The following is a 19,373-nucleotide window of genomic DNA, read 5'->3' on the forward strand; positions in this document are numbered from 1 at the left end:
TATATCTGACAATACAGAAGAAAGGTTGAAAAATATTCCTAATTTTTCCTTAGCACTTGAGTCTGCCTATCTTCATTTTTATTGTTCCTTTCCATACAAGGCTGGGTTTGTGGATGAAATTGTATGAGTCAGTCTTTGGTCCTTAGAAATCACATTTTCTTGCAGTTTTAATAGATAACATACTTTATGCTATGCTATTTGAGACATGCGCTGCTTCCTGTACCATATACCAGTCTTTTTAGGGAATGTGAAATGCTAGCTGAAGATGCTGAACATGAGCGTAAGGGAACTAACCTGACTTTAAAGTAGTCTACTTTTCCTTTTTGTATAAGGTGCAGCTGAAACCCAGTGTGGAAGATCATAAAGTGTGCTTTTTTTGTCTTTAACAGGCAATAATAGTTTATAGAACTGAAGAGTTCCTAAAGAAGGTAACAAACAAGAGAAGGAAAATGCCGAAACCAGTAAGTTTGTTTCTCTTGATAATGCTTAGCATTCTGTGGGTTGTAAGATAATCATGGGTGATAGACAGTACTATTAAGGTTAACATTAATGAAATTTGGGACCAAGCTGTCAAGTTCTATCCTTGCTTTTATAGTTAATCTGTATGACTTTTGTTTAATCCATTTTGCTCTTGATTTACTTTTTATAAAATAGGGCTATAATTTCATTTGCTCAAGGAAGGAGACAATGATTATAAGAATCTAGCATGCATTTATTGCTCAATAAGTGTAGCCCATTGTCACGAGAAAGTAGTGGCAGTGTGAAGGAGCCATTCTTTTTAACTTTCTTCTACTTAGAACTTGAACGGCAGCTTAGGTTTGTATGCCTAGGTTAATTTCTTTCTTTTGGAAGTTTCTTGACTAAGATCCACTCCTTTGATTTAGGGAAATAAAACGGTATTTTCTTCAATGTTATTTTTAGCTATCAGTGTATCTGTGTATAACTCTAGGTAGCCTTGAGTTCATAATTTTCCTCCTTCAATGTCCTGAGACTTGGAATTGAGATAACACAGGTGGAGTGGAGAGATGGCTCAGTGGTTAAGAGGACATTTGTTATTACAGAGGATCGGTGTTTTATTACAACACCTATGTCGGGGGCTTATAACCTACTCTAACTCTGGTTGCAAGAGGATTTGATATCTCTGGCTTGTATGGGAACCAAGCAGCATTCATGTGCATAAATCCATGTATACACATATACATAATTAAAAGAAAACAAATGTGGCACCATTACTGACCAATTAAATTTTTAAAGAAAATTGTTGGTTATTAGAATTTTCTATTATGAATATCACCGTGGAATGACTTTGATGCAAAAGAAGGTTAAGAATAAGGTATACAAATTAGAAAGAAGCAAAACTGTGTGCATGCACACATACCTTCAGAGGCCAGTCTTTGACTGGAGCTGGACCTAACTGGTAGCCAGCAGGTCCCTGAGATCTTAAAGAGGATATCTCCCCCATAGCTTTGGGGTTGCAAGTGTAGGCTAGCCATACTCATCTTTCTCACATATGGTGTCTGGGGATTTAAGCTCAGATCTTCCTTCCTGCACAGCAAGTACTTGTAAGTGCTGAACAATCTCCCCACCCCAGAGTTACAGTTTTAAAACATGAAAAATTCCATAGATTGGAATCAGAGTTTAAAATGAATGTTAATAGCATCAGAAACAAAATACTTAAGGATAAATATAGAGGGGGCACTGGCACTGAAAACTTAGCATAATCTGACTGTGGAGAAATACACAATGTATGGAGACTAATTATAAAGCATTCTTAAGATGTCAGTGTCCTCTGAATGTATCAGTAGATTTAATTCAGTTCTAATCGTTTGAATCCCAGCATTCTTCTTGGGTAGGGTGGGTAAAGATTGCTAAAGAAATTAAAAAGAAGCATGGAAAACTTAGCTGGATTAAAAACAAGAAAGGAACATCTGTTACTCTGCAGTCTAATTTTAGCAGGAATGCAAAACTTTATTACTGCTTTGGAAAGTGTAGTTTGTCTTATAATTGATATTAATCTGTTACTTATCAATGTCAGGGATTAGCCCTGACATAAATTATTTTTTATATTAGAATGGAGGTGTGGAAATGAAAACACAAATTATATGACTATATTGGGAGGGAGTTTTAGTGATTTTTAAGAAATTTTGCATTTATATTTTGAAAAAATTATTTGTGCTTATTTTTTAAGCAGCTTGTATATTAAAATGTAAACTGGGGGAAATTTATTAGTATTTTGTTTTTTAGGTTGTGGGGAATGACTTAGGTTATGTTTTGTTTATTTATGTTTGTCATGTTTATGTTTATTTTGTTATGTAGACTGAAAAACACCTTTTTTAGATGCCTTTTTAAATTACAATAAAATTATAATTCAATTTGCCTGTCATGCATGAGGGCTTCATTTTTCAGTACCTCCTACCCCAGGTTTTTTAATCATACATATATATCCCTATAATCCCATCAATGAGGAGGCTGATGGGGCAGGCATGAACACTGCAAGTAGGCCAAGTTTGAGTTATATAGCAAGACTTAATCTCAAAACCCAAGGGCTAGGGATATTGCTTAGTGGTAGAGATTTGCATAGATGCACAAAGCCTTGGATTTGATTCCCAGCCACACAAATACTAGAACTCCAAGAATTTTCTCATACTTACTACATTGTGAATATATTCACTTTACTAATCACTATCTTTTTTCGGTTTTATTACAGATCAATGTACGGGTAACTACAATGGATGCTGAGCTAGAATTTGCTATTCAGCCCAATACAACTGGCAAACAGCTTTTTGACCAGGTATCATTAATCCCACAAAGCATGCAATTCTGTGTGCTTGTCTGTGTGTGGTTTATATATGTATGTCCTTGGTGGTGTGTACATGCTGAGGCCAGATAAAATCAAATTATCCTCTGCTTTATTTTATTGAGACATCTGTCACTGAATCCGGACTCAGGCTAGTGGGTCAACAAGCCACAGCAGTCCTGGTTCTACCCATCTACAGTACTGGTGTTATAGGTGTGAATGGCCAAGTCCAGCTTGTTAACATGGAGACTAGAACCTGAACTCATCAGGTCCTGATACTTCAACAGCAAGCACTGTTAACCATTGAGCTATCTCTCTGATCCCAAAAGATGTAACTTAGATAATTATTGTGTGCATGCTATTGCATGCATCTTATATTTCCAATATCCTTGATAATTCAACAATGTAGTGCTTGGAAGTTTTAACCATATATATTCAGGTTGTTTGAATAACTGTAGGAATATTTATGTATTTTCATTTCTACTTTCATGGGATAAGTATTTTCAAAAACACACAAAAGCATAAAAGGGGCTGGCAAGATGCTCAGATATGCTGCTAAGCCCAATAGCCTAATTGAACCCCCATAACTCACGTAGTAGAAGGAGAGAACTAGTGCCTGAGCATTGTTCTTTGTTGTCAACATGCATGTTATATTTGGGCTTAAGAGGTTTTACCATAAAGGCATGATAAATGAATGGATAGATACCATTAATATAATTTAAACTTCATGCAGTGTACACCTATAGTGAGACATTGTTGCCTCAGCTCTCCCTGGCTTTGATACTCAGCTTCTACTTCTCTTTATAAGATTCCACAAATGACTCGGATCATGGGTGTTGGTGATTGCCTCTATGCATTCACGCTCTGAATGTTGGTCTAGGTTATTGAAATTGCTACCTGCTGTTCTTTCAGCAATCCTTAAGTTACTGTTCTGTTTCTTAACAACGTCCTTGAGCCTGAATACCACAAACTGAAAGCAATGCCTTGACTGTAGTGAGTATCTAGGATGGCCAGTGGAAAGGTTCAGTCAGGTAAGGCTAGGAGCAGATATGGCCTTCTCATAACTTCATATGTGCATGTAACAGAGCCTCACTCTTTTAAAACCAGAATTTGCTGATTTAAATAAGAATCTTAAAATAAATCCCATTATAGGCAGTTCAGAATTAGTGTCACATTTGTAGAACATTGTCTTTACACCGAAGTATATAGTACCTGCATAATCCTTTTATGGTTTTTCAGTGTCTACAGGTGTGGATGGGTTAGGGTCTTAGCTGATATTAACATGTATCCCCACAGGGCAAAAGTGTCATTACTATTTTCCTTGTCACTTCCTTTCCTACAGTTTTACCCTGGGGTCGGTCCTTAAAAGGTGGTGGTGTCTTACTTTTAATTGTAATGTTAGATTGAGGCCAACTACTATGTCAGGCATAGCAGTTCTTTTGTTTGATTCTTTGTTGAATAACCGTTTCTCTTAACTTCTCCATGTTGGACCAAAGAATAGAATTCATGTACTTAATGAGTATGCAAGAAGATTTCTTAGGGTACAAGAAATAGTGAAATATTTGTTTTTGTTTTTCTGTTTACTAGCATATTTGTGAACAGACTTGTACTGCAGTAATGTGTCTGTCAGTTCTTATTTGCAGGGGAAGATGAGAGCCACTAGGGAGCTTGGGCCTATTTTAGAATTTCCCAGCTGAGCTCTCTGGATGATTGTGTTTGTTGTGACAATTACATACTTGTGTCCTCTGTCGCAACTTCTGAGTGGTCCTCATGCCCTTTCTGTTAAGTCAGCATTGAATGTGTTCTGTACTTTGAGTCAGTTACTTGTGTTGTTGCTGTGAGAAAATAACTTTACAAATGCAGCTTAAGGAAGGAAGGCTTAGTGTTGCTCAGTGTTTAGATCCAGTCCATCCCAGCGAGGAAAGTAAGGCGGCTGGAACTGGAGGCAGCAGGTCACATCACACCCACAGTTAGGAAGCAGTGAGTGATGAATGCCTGGTTTCAAATCTTTTCGTTGTTGTTGATTGAGTTCATGTCTCTGGTTGTGGCATGGTATTGCCCTTGAGCTCACATTCAGGGTGAGTCTTGGCACTAAAGTTAACTAATCCAGATAATCTCTTGTAGGCACAGGCAAAGTTTGTCTCCAAGGTGATCGTAGACTCTCATATTGACAGTATTACCATCACCTTCTCTCTGTCAGAGTTCAGTTAGCATTTTTCATTGTTTGGTACTGGTTTGTTTTTCCATCATTGGTATGAGTCTTTGTATTTGTATTCCACCCACCCTGCCCCCAGAAATTTCTGCTTTTTAAATATTTCTAAGTGATTTTTTTCTTATTTTTTATTTGTATTATTTAAGTTAAAATTTTCAAGTAAGGGAAAGTAAGCTGAGTTGGTTTGCTGTCTTGAAAACAAGTCTCCTTTAAAAAATTAGCCAAACTGCAAAGATGGCTTAAGATGAGTCGTTAAGAGAGCTTGTTGCTCTAACAGAGGACCCAAGTTTGAGTCTCAGCACCCACATGGTTGTTTACAACTATCTGTATTCCAGTTCCGGGGGAGTTGGAGGGTTTCTTCTGACCTCTGTGGCATCAACACACTTGTGTTGTAAAGACAGATGCAGGCAAAACACCCACATGTAAAATGAAATTAATAAATCAAAAAATTGTTTAATTAGCCCAAAGTGCTTACCACTTAAATGAAATTAATTCTTTTTTTAAAAATATTTATTTATTATGCATACAATATTCTGTCTGTGTGTATGCCTGCAGGCCAGAAGAGGGCACCAGACACCGTTACAGATGGTTGTGAGCCATCATGTGGTTGCTGGGAATTAAACTCGGGACCTTTGGGAGAGGAGGCAATGCTCTTAACCTCTGAGCCATCTCTCCAGCCCCAAATTAATTCTTTTATAAGGGTTTTAAATCTCATGTCACCTCCTAACTCTCCTCATTTTATTTTAAATACAGGTGGCTTTTTTTTTTTTTTTAAAGAATACTGTAATGTATCTTGGTGTGCATTCTAGTTCTGCCACTTTATTCCAGTCCTTAGAATGCTTATCACAGATCAGTGTTCATGTGCAACACAGCTCTCACCTCAAAGGGTATAAGTTTATTTTGAGCCCTTTAGAAACATGTACACAGGTTGCTGTGACTGGACCCCTGTGTAAGTGGTTCCATGGACTGTTACAGTCACGGAACCAGGAAGAAGCATAGGGCATTCATCACACTAGTGGGGACAGCAGACAGATGGGAAAAATGCTGGTGTATTTTTCAGATGTTATGTGATGACATTCTTAGCTTAGGGTTAGTAGAAGCTGGTGATCTGCTACACTGCAGTCTAAAGGTGTTTGTTGTTTTTGTTTTTTAAACTAGATAGTTGAAAGGATGTTAAGTCAAATAAAGTGCACGATGAATGACAGTCACAAAGACTAAAGATAACAGGATAATTTATGCACCTATAACATTCAGCTCTCCGCTAGTCTTGTAGAATTTCCGTGCTTTGTCTTGTGGAGTCTTCAGTATAATGTGACTTTTTCCTGGGAACTTCACACTAGTCATTCTATCAGAAGACGGAGATTTCAAGATGAATAAAATAATATCACTCTGTCCTTGAGTGCTAAGGCAAAGCGTTAAAACACATAAGAAGACACACTATACCCCAGTTGATTAGGGAACAGGTGATTAATTTCATTTCTATGATGGAAGAGATTTATTCACAGAAAGAACGTTAGTTGATCTGGGACTTAAAGATTAATCAGTGGATGATAAAGATGCAGAAATCTAGGCAGAAGGGAAAGCATGAGCAATGATGTAGAATGGTCCAAGAATTGTTTCAGTGAAGGTAGAATATTGAAGACACTAGACTCTGTCATCAGAGTGATGTGCTTTGCCCTAGTTACTGGTGGGAATCAGATAGGATTATAGGCTTACCACATCCGTGCTTCTCTCCTTTTGGTTATTGAGGCTGTGATGTGAGCTAAGGAAGTGAAGATAGAAAACACTTAGTCAAGGATGAAGATAGAAGTGACATAACAGGATTGAGAATAAAGAACTTGAATTGATGTTTTCAGAAATGTTCTTTGAACATATCGAAAAGTAAAGAGTGTGTTAAAGAAAAGCCCTTTTCTGTGGCACTTCTACTTACGTAGTTTTGTCCTTGTGATCTGTGGTGTTGAGGGTCATCTGATCACAGTGTGAATGTTGAACTGAATTTATCTGTTTTACAGGTTGTAAAAACAGTTGGTTTACGAGAGGTCTGGTTTTTTGGGCTGCAATATGTAGATAGCAAAGGATACTCTACATGGCTTAAACTGAATAAAAAGGTAAGCCAAGTATACTGATTAATTTGATGCGTTTATTAATCTTTGCTGAAAAGGTATTAGCAGGGTCTCACTAAGTCCAGGCTTCCTTTTGCAGTTGTCTCTTAATTGATTATTACTTACGCCTTTTAGTTCATTGAAGCACCATCAGTATTACTAAACATACTCTGTGAGAACTGAGCTTGTGAGAAATAGAACCTTGAGACAGGTGTTAATATGCGTTAAAATCAAACATGCAGCTGTAAACGTCTTCAGGGTAAAGTCCGGCACACAAAAGTTTTCATTCTGATTGTTGACTGGGCTTCCAGAGCTGCTGGCAGCCTCAGGACCGCACACAAAAGCCTCTTGAGCACATGTGTTTGTTTACAGACTTACATATAACATTACTATCTACTTCGTCAAAAAGGAATTTGATGTAAATATGTTCATTTACAGTGACTTAAAAGTTTTGTTGATTATACTTGAAATTACTATTTTAGGTGACACAGCAAGATGTTAAAAAAGAAAATCCTTTACAGTTCAAGTTTAGAGCTAAATTCTTTCCTGAAGATGTTTCTGAGGAATTGATTCAAGAAATAACACAGAGACTTTTCTTCTTGCAAGTTAAAGAAGCCATCTTAAATGATGAGATATATTGCCCACCAGAAACTGCAGTTCTTTTGGCTTCGTATGCTGTTCAAGCCAAATACGGAGATTATAATAAAGAGGTTCACAAACCAGGATACCTGGCTAATGACAGACTTCTACCACAGCGGTAAGTAAACCATATCTTTAAAAAAAATATTTTCTAAAGTTATTTTCCAGAAGCATTGGTGAAATTTCTTAAAAAATCAGCCTCTGCCTCCCGAGTGTTGGGATTAAAGGAGTGCGCCACCACTGCTCAGCTTCTTAAAAAGACTTATAAGTTGCCAGAAGATGGTAGACTAGGTTTTAAAGATCTTAGATTTTGACACAGAGCTTGACACAGATTTATTATCTGTTCTACTGTCTACTGTTCTTCTGTAGGATGTACAGCTAAAGGAGGTTACTATTTGGTCTTGATGTCAAGATATGAATTTTTTTTTTTTTTTTGTTTCTACATTGAAACACACACAGGTAGATGCATAATAAACACTGTGAGAATAGTAAGTGGCAAGAACCGTTTCTTCCACAGAATGAAGTTTTGGTTTGGTGTGCAGTGTAGTCCAACACTCAAAGCAACATTGCATGGGAAACAAATGACTGCAGAATGACGGTTGGGAACTGAATCTAATCTGGTGTTTGCTCGTTATACTACTTTAGATTTGCAATTTCTTAGGATCCATCATAAACAAAAGTTGTTAATTATTCTGTGCTCTAAAGAGAATTCTAGTCAGAGTCTATGGTGTTTCTAGTATAAGTATATTGTTTTTTGTTATATATATTTTATATATATATATTTTTTTAATATCCTTTGGCATTAAGAGTAGAAAATATGACCGGGCAGTGGTGGTGCACGCCTTTAATCCCAGCACTTGGAAGGCAGAGACAGGCGGATCTTTGTGAGTTCAAGGCCAGCCTGGTCTATAAGAGCTAGTTCCAGGACAGGCTCCGTAACTACAGAGAAACCCTGTCTCGAAAAACCAAAAAAAAAAAAAAAAAAAAAAAAGAGTAGAAAATATGAATACTTTTGGTTTTCAGTGGAGTAAGGACATTGACAGACTACAGAGGAAACACTTCTCCACTAGAGGAGAAGTGGATGACAGGGTCATGTGATGTGAAGTATGCCTTCTTTCTTGTGCTGGCATAAGGTTTAGTGTGGAGTACAAATGGTCTTGAGCACATTGCGTAGCCCACATTGACTTCAAATTCAGAGTTGGCCTGCCTCAGTTCCTTAAGTACTGGGATTGGAGGTGTTTACCACCATGCTCAGCTTAATGTATGTTTTCTTTTTTAATAAAAAAGTATTATCTACGTGAAACAACAGTATTAAATTTAGTCACAAAAATAGATATGGAGAATTAAGGGATAATCAGGACCGAAGAATTCTGTTTTACTGTCTGTCCTTAATTTTCCGTGAGTAATGAGGTAGTCATTTTTTGCAGTCCAGGATATGATTCGTTTAACATTTGAGTTGTTGTAAACTATAGAATACCCATTCTAAAGCATTGCTTATTTAAAGTAATTGAAGCTGTCTGAAACTTGGTCTTAGCTTTCCCTAGTAACCTCTTCTGTGACTCCAGTATTGAGCCAGGATGCTGACTCTGACGCAATCCATCCTTGTCTGGTCCGTGTTTATATCCTCAGTTGTTTAGTTCTCTGCAGTTTTAACCTGTGCATTGGCTCGTGTGACAGTGTCATCACAGTGCAGTTACGAAAGGACTATAGACGTTGAGAAGACCTTGATTTTTGAATCACGAAGTCATTAACTACATTGTTTTCCTTTTTAGTGTTTTGGAACAACACAAACTGACAAAAGAACAGTGGGAGGAGAGAATACAAAACTGGCATGAGGAACACAGAGGAATGCTAAGGTATCTGGGTAATGGTTTTCTATACATTTCTTTCCAAGTTAAAGCATTTTTATCTCATTCAAAATCTTCTTGGTCTGGCAAGATGCCTAAAGCCTCTGCCACACTTGATGACCTTAGTTGAACCTCGAGAACCACATGGTGGGAAAGAACCATCTTCTGAGGGTTTCTCCCCCCCCTCAATGAAAAGTATTATCTACATAAAATGACAATGTTAAATTTAGTCACAAAAATAGTAATTAGAGAGTATAAAGTGATAATCGGAACTAAAGAATTCTATTTTCTTGTCTATTCCTTAATTTTCTGTTAATAATGAGATAGCTGTTTTTTTCAGTCCAAAGTATGATTCTTTGGAAACACTTGGGCTCTTGTAAACTATGTAATACTCACTTTAAAGCATGAATTATTTAAAGTAACTTAAGCTATCTAAAACTGTTTTAGCTTCCCTGGTAACATCTATAACTTCAGTATTCAACAGAATACTGACTCTGCCACAGCCTGCACACATGCTATGGTTCATGGGCCCCTACACACACACACACCCACCCCCCACTTGCCACCTCCACCCCAGGTTATGCTTCCCATCTTTTGATGTACATAAATAAATAAAAAGCACTGAATATTAGTTCCATTAGTTTTAGTTTGATGTTTCAATTTGTCTACTTCAGTGTATTAAATTCAGCTGTATTTTAATAGGGAAGATTCGATGATGGAATACTTGAAGATTGCGCAAGATCTAGAGATGTATGGTGTCAACTACTTTGAAATCAAGAATAAGAAGGGCACTGAGTTATGGCTGGGTGTTGATGCTTTGGGTCTGAATATTTATGAGCATGATGACAAGTAAGTTAAATGGGTGTCTAGTGAGCTGGTCGTTCTGTGATCCAATGGCTTTCAAACATCTCTGCTGGGAAAAGCTGTCTTGATTGTCCTTATTGCTTTCTTTCCTGACAGGAAGGGCTAGCTAATTCTACATTGAGTTTTAGGTATCATCTCTCTACTTCCTAGTACTTTGTAGTTTCTGAGTTTTACTTCTGAGTCAGTTTATTAAATTAGAGGGGTCACCTGTATTTAAATGTGCCGCTTTTGTCTCTTGAGTGAAATGTAGTAACAAGTAAAATCTATTGCTTCAGTAAGTTAAGAGAGTCCCTAAATGTTGCTGTAGTTGATAGTAGCTTGAAATAACATACATAAGTCAAGAGCAAATAAATTGATAGATGTGTTTAATCATTTTCTTATAAGAATTGTTTTGCATACTTTTAAATAACAATTTAATATATTATCTTTATGTTATTCATAGTAACTAATATAATATCTTGACAAATTAATTTTTATATATACAGTTTGTATTATATATGATACATCATGTCCTTATAGTATTAATATATGAATATATAATTTATGTTAATACTAAATATATGTATGCTATAAATGTATGATATAAATATGTAATACAGTTTGAATATATCACTCTCATAATCCTTTCTCAAGTATAAAAACTAAAGGCTGGAGAGATGACTCAGCAATTGAGAGCATATGCCACTCTTAAAGAGGACGTGAGCTTGATTCCTAATACCCGTGTCTCAAGGCTCACAACTTTAACTCCAGGTCTAGGGAGAATGGATTCATTTGGTCTCTGACGGGTATTTGTAGTCATGTGCACAGGTACATACATAACTAATAATAAATTTTTTTAAAAGAATAAGTCTGTTAGTAATCCTTCCCACCCCAGGCATGATTTTACAGCCCCCTATTAAAGTAGATCATGCTGATTTATCTCATTGGACATTAGTGAGCAGAATAGCATGCATATTGATTGAGTGTTTATCTAAATAAGTAGCTATGCTTAGTGCTTATTAGACTTTAAAAGTAGCATAAATAGTAGAAAATCTTGGTCTCTTATCAGGAACCTGACTAAAATGACCTATGTATGTGTCGGTTACTTTTGTTGTCATAAGAACAAAAATGATTCCAGTCTGATTCCCAGTGTGTTTATAGATAGGGTGGCAGAATGGGGTCACATTGGTAGGCATAGTGGCTCACATCCTGAAATTTTAGTACTCGGGTGCTGAGGCAGGAGGAATGTACATCCTGGACTTGCCGGGTCTATACAATGACAAAAACAACAGACAGAGGTGGGGGACAGGGAAAAAAAATAGAAAGAAAATGGGAGTGTTTTTCCTTGTTTTTACAAATATTTTTGTTCACATATCATAAAGTCTTCAAGCTTTACTGAAATTCAGTACTTTGTATCTGTATTCCACATGACATTTTTAATTACTTTCCCTACCAAGCTGATACTTGTAGCTTAAGACTCAACATAATAAAAGGTAAATGAAGAAATTCAAGCCCGAAGAGGCTCAGCCCAATACTCTTGTTTACTGGATTTTTCTGGGTAATTTTAAGAAAATGAGACATGTATGAAAGTCTGAATGGTTGTTATTTTATGTGAGTTAATTAAATTTCTCTTTAAAGTTAGCATCAGCTGTGTAGTGTGAAGAAGATTAGATGTTCTTAGCATCAGAAGCTCTTAAGACTGGTCATTCACTTAACCTGCCCCAGACGGCTCTGTATTTTCCATTGTTAAGTTTCCTGATTTGAATTTAAAGCAATATTCTTTTTTTTTTTTTTTAAGGTTAACACCTAAAATTGGTTTTCCCTGGAGTGAAATCCGAAATATTTCATTTAATGACAAAAAGTTTGTTATAAAGCCAATTGACAAAAAGGCACCTGTAAGTATTTTTTGTTCATTAACATTTTCTGCTACTTTCTGTGAAGTAACTGAGAGAAGGACACTGATCACCTTGTGTTTTTTCTGACGGTATTCTCTTCCCATAGATAAATTTTACTCAGTGATGAAATGCTATTAAAAATGCAAAGTTTATGGCTGGGCCGTGGTGGCACACACCTTTAATCCCAGCACTCAGTAGGCAGAGGCAAGCTGATCTCCATCAGTTCGAAACCAGCATGGTCTTACAGAGTTCGAGGGCAGCCTGGTCTACAGAGCTAGTTCCAGGACAGACAGGGCTACACAGAGAAACTTTGTCTCAAAAAACCAAAAAATGAAAACAAAAAGTTTCCATTTTTCTTAGTAAACTATCAGAATTTTAACTGTGAGTTAATGACGTAATTGATAATGATATTAGAGGGGTATTAACAATCACTCCTAAGAAATAGTTTAATCCACATTTATTGCTTTCAAGAATGTAATAGAGATAAGCCTTTGAAAATTCTGTATTCTTGTATTCTGAACTTTGTTTTTAATATTTGAGACTTTTATTGAAATGGATTCTTAATAATTAGTGTCACATATACTTGAGTATTCTCTTTGTTATCTAAAAGATAAATATCTGAAGAACTTTTCTAGGCTAAAACACAGCCATGGAGGAAGACCAGTTTTCACAATAATGGCAAAACACACCCTTCTCTGGATTGTAAGGATAACTACTTGTAGTTTCTTCAGAGTTAAAAGATGTGAGGAATGAAGGTGTATGAAATTTCAGAGTTCCTAAACTTGTGTTCATGTGCAGTGACACCATAGTTCTACTGTTGTTGAAATTGAGTAGTTGTGAAAGACGCTATCATTCAGAAAGATTTTAAAATTAAGAATATTTTCTATTCAGGATTTTGTTTTCTATGCTCCTCGTCTGAGAATCAATAAGCGGATTTTGGCCTTATGTATGGGAAACCATGAACTGTACATGCGAAGGAGAAAGCCTGACACTATTGAAGTACAGCAGATGAAGGCTCAGGCCCGGGAGGAAAAGCATCAGAAGCAGTTGGAAAGGTATGTATGTGTACCTGTCAATTTTGTTTTGTTTTTTGTTCTTTGAAGACAGGGTTTCACTGTGTAGCTTTGGAGTACCTGTTCATTTTTAATTGCTTTTGTGACAGGCTATCTAAAAGTTACAGGCTGCTCAGTTTTATTGGTGTACTTTAATGTCAGACTTTGTGTATAGTTTAGGTGATGGGCCTGAAAGGTATTTCTAAAATTTAATTTTACATGCCAGTATAGAGACTTTATAGTTTAGTATATTTATGTCCTCAAAATAGAGCTAGGTCAAAATGAGTATTTAGAAACTCATACTCTTGCTGGGTAGTGGTGGCATATGCCTTTAATCCCAGCACTTGAGAGACAGAGTCAGGCAGATCTCAGTGAGTTCAAGGCTAGCCTGGTCAACAAGAGCTAGTTTCAGGACAGGCACCAAAGCTACACAGAGAAATCCTGTCTCAATAAACCAAAAATCACCCCCCCCCAAAAAAAAAAACTCAAAAAAAGAAACCCAAACTCTAAATGAAAAATACATAATATGAAATATGGGTAATCCCAAGAAGCTTCCTGGGGGAAATGTGATTGATTTGGTTAGGGTGTGGGAGACATATTCAGAAGAGAAAGCTAGCATAAGCAAATGCATAGCGAGAGATAAGAGTATGCAGGGTTTGCCTAGGGACCAACCGGTAAGTGTACCAGGTTAATTCTTTTGAGCACTGTGCAAAGAATATCTCCCAGTGTTATGTGGGAGATAAGAAAGACCTAGCAACCCCAGGTGTCAGGTGTGGTATGCAGAGCTGGGTGTGGTTGGCTGGGTGTGGCCTCTGGAGATGTGAGCCCTGGATCTCAGCAGTGTTGCAGCATCAGCTGCAGAGGGTTTTCACATAACCGGGTTAACTGTCTCCTATAGATCCATTCCACTTTTCAGCAGTAAATAGTGTTTGTTCCCTGCTTGCTTATAGCCATATTCCTTTGAATCTTTCTTTTTCTGTGTACCTATCTCCTTTACCTCCATCCCTGTAGAAGTGTGAGTGAGTCACCAATAGGGAAAAGCTACGTGAAGCCAATACCCTTTCCTAGAAAGGACATTGGTACCAGAGTGCAACCCAAAAAGTTTTGAGCATTTGGATAGGTTATTATAGCCTGCAGTCTTGAGACTTGTTTTGTACTGAGTCCTCAAGAATTAAGGATCTTGTGGCCTAGCAGCGAAGGACCTGTCTTGTGGACCTGTGGTAGTCCTGTACATGACTGTACAGAGGCTATGAGCGATGGAGTAGCCTAACAAACACCCTGGGTTGAGACAACATGCTGTAGAAAAATAGTTATTTGAAAACTGCTTCAGTGAACAGCCTGAGGGGACAGCAGGCTTTTTAAGTTAAGGCACGTCTTAGGCCCTTCTTTTGTCCAAAAAGCCCGGGATATGCCCATTTGCCCATAAGCCTCTTCATCTAGGTTTTCTAGAGGTGTTGAAATTCCCAACTTCTGAAGTCTCTGCGTGAATATACTTTATAAATTAAAATGAGGAGGCAAATGCTGCAGAGACCAAGGGCAGATAGGTGTTGGCTCTTTGTTCTGAGTGTTGAGGAAGTACATCATAGAGAACCTAGAACCAGAGTGGAGCAGCCCTTACCTTTTCATTTATTTATGTGTTTGTTTATTTGTTTATATATTTTTCCTTGTTCTTTAAAAATAACTTTTCTAGAATTTGATTTTTTTTATATGTATTGACTGTTTTGTCTGTGTGTATGTATGCGCACACGACATATGTGGCTTGTGACTGCAGAGGTCACAAGAGGGTGTCATGTGCCCTGGAATAGGAGTTACAGATGGTTGTGGCCTACCCTATGGCTGCTGGGAATTGAACTTGAGTCCTCTGCAAAAACAAGTACTCTTAACCACTGGGCCAACTCTCTAGCCCCAGGTCTCTGATTCTTAAATGGGATGAAGTTGATTAACCAGCAGGAGGCTTGGTGACCCTTCAACCCCCTGTCAGTGCTGGTGTCTCAGAAATTCACCGCCAGGAACTCGTGCTGACTTATGACATTTCTCCTTCAGGCTTCCTTTCTTGGGAACAGACTGATACCCACGATCTGCAGGAATTTCCAAATTCAGGCCTTTGTAGTAAGAAAAGTTACTTTGGTAGAATAGTTTGTGATGTGTCTGAGTGATGTATCTAAGTTCCAGAATTGACACTAGGTGGCAGTCGGTACTGTTTTGTTAATATTAAGGAAATGTTAGAGGAGTCACTTCAGTGAAAAAAAACTATGATTGAAGGCAGTGATTTGAATATTAAACATACGAAGTAACACAGTTTAATGTCTTCATCCTTTTGGTTTTGGTCACCAACATGGAGTTTGTTCAAGATAGGCTCTTGCTAGCTGTCTGATGACAGGTTTTGAGTATATTATTTCCCTAACTCCTTTACCCCCAATGATTTTATCAGGACTGATAGACACAACTAAATCTTCATGGCATTGTTTCCCCTTTTACCTGCATTAAATATCTTCTGCTATCCTAATGGGATTGTGAGAGGTGGTAACTTGTCACCTTATATTCAGGAATAAATGCTAGTACCAGAAGTTAAATGTGTATTGTTTGGTTTTGGTATTTTTTTGGTTGTTGTAATTTTTTGACTTTTTGAAGGGGGCTTCTCTGTGTAGTTTTGGAGCCTGTCCTGAAACTTGGGCTGTTGATCAGGCTGGTCTCGAAATCATAGTGATCCACTTTTCTCTGCCTCCTGAGTGCTGGGAGTAACGGCATGCATTACCACCACATGGCATATTGAGTTATTTTTAATAATTGAAAATCATTGATCTTCCAAGATATTTTGCTGTTAAAAGTACTTGTGTGTTCTCTTTAAACCTTTAGTTTTTTTTTCCCGGTTGGAGGGCTCCTGCTAACTCAAAAAGTGAATTTTTTTGGGTTATGGCAATGGTGCAGCAAGCTATATTGAGATGTTACGTATAATCTGTTCTGTATGCAGACGCTAGACCTACTGAGTTTTTTTCCCACCTAAATTGGCTTTGAGAGCATGCTTTAAACACTTGTTTTAAATTTTAAAATAGTGTCTGTTAATGTGTGTAATATGTGTATATAAACACACATGCATAAAATAGTGTGTGTTAATGTGTGTAATATGTGTATATAAACACACATGCATAAATGAGTATGGAGGTCAGAAGTTGAGATCAACTGGGGAAGATACTTGATAGACAAGGTTCCAGGGTCCCACCTGCTTCTACCATCCCCAGCTCTGGGTTGTAACACATGCTGCCATGTATGCCATGTACGGCTAGTATGTAGTACATACTGAACTGTATGTGGTGAATATATTGAAAAAATTTTAAATAGTTATGTTCTTTTTTATTTAATTTTGGATTAATACAAATAACTTGTTAATTTGTTTCTGTTTATGTGTAACGTGTAACTTGTAATTTCTTTAAGGGCACAATTAGAGAATGAAAAGAAGAAAAGAGAAATAGCAGAAAAGGAAAAGGAAAGAATAGAGCGTGAGAAGGAAGAACTAATGGAGCGTCTAAGGCAAATTGAAGAGCAGACAATGAAAGCCCAAAAAGGTAAAAGTTTTTTTGAACAGCGAATTCAAGATTATTACTATGCTGTTAGATAGCAGTATTCTATGCCAATATGGACTGTTAGTTTGTGCTGTATAGGATAGGTGTGTTTAATTCACAGATGTGCTTAGTGGAATCACATTGAAGTCTGTTTAAGACATGGTTCTGTTGTACTCTTGTTCCCTTTCATTTTCAACCATACAAATGTGTGTGTTCTCTATAATTCATATATAAATTTATGACTTTTCCTTTTCAGGATTCCGTAACTAAAAACATACATTTACTATCTTCTGGCATCTAAGCCAATACATTAGTGGAGTGCTTTGGGACATTTTAGTATTAAAAGCATTTTTCAGTTCTTCCTGTAAAAACTAAGCCCCCAAGAAATATTTGATTTCAGTGTGTTAGAGAGCACTGAAGGTGGGGTGTGCTCAGTACAACCCTTGACTAATATATATAAGGCTTGATTTTCAGCTCCAAAAACATGCACAGACATGTCATTCTGCTTGTTTGCTTTTGACATGTTTAGATGAACTTTCTGTTCAGCTTGTAGTCAAAGTATTGATGTATGTAACGGCGTAAATTAATGTAGACAGATTGTAAAAATATATACAGCTTTAATGGGGAAATAGACTTACAGAACCACAGGTTCCCTCGGAGAACAGGAAAGCAGAAGAAGGGGCGGGGCAGATTTATAAGTAAACATTAGCCTGAGGCGAACACGCCCCCTAATGGGCGGGGCTTATTCTTACAGATGTATATAGAAAGAACAGTGTTTACATTGAATACTTGGGATACACTACTTTAACAAAGCATTAGTAGAAAGAACAGAAGAAAAAAAGTTAATTAAATGAATCAAATTGTTCTTCCGAAGCCAAAAAAATTCAGCAGGCATTGTGAGCTTACTCTTTCTATACCACCTTTCCCTAACAGTTAGTAGAACTAGCCACTTATTTTTATTAGTAATGACAGTGGTATTTAAAGCTTAATTTGATTCTATATATGATGTTCCCATGTGGCAATGTTTTTTAGAAACAGTCAGAATCATTTTCCAGTAGGTGTGTCCAGAGGAGGTAGTCACATAAATGACTATTCATAATTCCTGGAGTATTGGGAATAATTTTTAGTGCAGACTGTTGTGACTTTTGAGTGGAGAGGGGCATATGTTTACTTAAATTTATAATGCAGGCTGGCCTCAAACTTTTGATCCTTCTGGCTCCCTCCTCACAAATGCTAGGACAACTGGCACGTGCCATCCTACTAGCTGTGTACTTTGAGCTGGAGATACGGCTCATTTGGTGAAACACTAGCCATGCAAGCCTGAGGATCTGGGTTTGATTCCCTGAACTGATAGAAAAGGTTGGGCATGCTGGCACCGCTTGTAATCCAGCATTGGGGAAGCTGGGATAAGCAGATGCCTGGGATTGACTGGCTAGGCAGCCTTACCAAATCAGTGACACCCAGGTCCTGAGAGACTGTGTCTCAAAAAGAGAGGAACAGCTAGCTTCTGGTTGATTTCTGGCCTTCGTGTGTAGCCATTATCACAAACTAAACAAACACAGATTTTGAAGCGAGGTTTTTTTTTTTTTTTTTTTTTTTTTTTGGTTTTTCGAGACAGGGTTTCTCTGTGGCTTTGGAGCCTGTCCTGGAACTAGCTCTGTAGACCAGGCTGGTCTCGAACTCACAGAGATCCGCCTGCCTCTGCCTCCCGAGTGCTGGGATTAAAGGCGTGCGCCACCATCGCCCGGCTTGAAGCGAGTTTTATTCTGACTTAATAGCTAAACCTCACCTCTCATACCTAGAATTAATTTACTTAATTTAAAGTTGTAAAGCATCTGTTTATAGATCACAAAGGGGAGTCATAATGTTATTCTTCAGTTCCAAATTTGATGCTGTGCATTCTGCTTTTGGTACATTTTTATCTTCTAGGAGTACAGACATACAACCTTCGTGGCAGTAAAACTGTGCAGACGAAAGAAATATAAGTATAAAACGTTGATAGAGTGACGTTGTACATGTGTGCTAAGGACCACGTGACCAGTATAAGTTGAACCTTTCATGAATACTGGAAAGAAACTTGGATTAAGGGGCATAGGGCACATTGATGGGATACTTGATTACATGTGTGAGGCTGTCAGTTTTCTTAGTACCACACACATGACCTCCTGGATTATACCGAAGGAGTGAATACTAAAGAATGAAAATTTAATAGCAAAGGAATAATGATTCATAGCATTTTTAAATTTATATAACTCTTGAGAGAATGATTACTAAATCTTTTAATCTCATTCATTTAGGATGTATAATAAAAGTATTAATGATTTACAAAACTACTCAAAGAAGCACTGAAGAGTATAAGGGAGATAGACCAGAAAGAATATAGAGCACCTTTGTCAAGACAGTTGCAGATGAGTCATCTTAAGACA

The 19,373-nt window shown here is 37.3% G+C and overlaps 1 protein-coding gene across 2 annotated transcripts in view; it reads left to right on the forward strand.

Moving 5' to 3' along the window:
• Nucleotides 1–19,373, forward strand: part of Rdx (radixin) — a 64,095-nt gene that overhangs the window by 16,898 nt on the left and 27,824 nt on the right. For both annotated transcript variants that reach the window (XM_057766941.1, XM_057766942.1), the window contains exons 2-10: nt 390–461; nt 2,708–2,791; nt 7,022–7,117; nt 7,594–7,868; nt 9,523–9,606; nt 10,300–10,446; nt 12,239–12,335; nt 13,227–13,390; nt 16,820–16,950. In XM_057766941.1, coding sequence (XP_057622924.1) covers nt 450–461; nt 2,708–2,791; nt 7,022–7,117; nt 7,594–7,868; nt 9,523–9,606; nt 10,300–10,446; nt 12,239–12,335; nt 13,227–13,390; nt 16,820–16,950 — 1,090 coding nt within the window. In that variant the 5' untranslated portion in view covers nt 390–449. The remainder of the gene's footprint in view (nt 1–389; nt 462–2,707; nt 2,792–7,021; nt 7,118–7,593; nt 7,869–9,522; nt 9,607–10,299; nt 10,447–12,238; nt 12,336–13,226; nt 13,391–16,819; nt 16,951–19,373) is intronic.

The sequence above is a fragment of the Chionomys nivalis genome, chromosome 4, assembly GCF_950005125.1.
Source record: "Chionomys nivalis chromosome 4, mChiNiv1.1, whole genome shotgun sequence".
In the NCBI taxonomy this organism is placed as follows: domain Eukaryota; kingdom Metazoa; phylum Chordata; class Mammalia; order Rodentia; family Cricetidae; genus Chionomys; species Chionomys nivalis.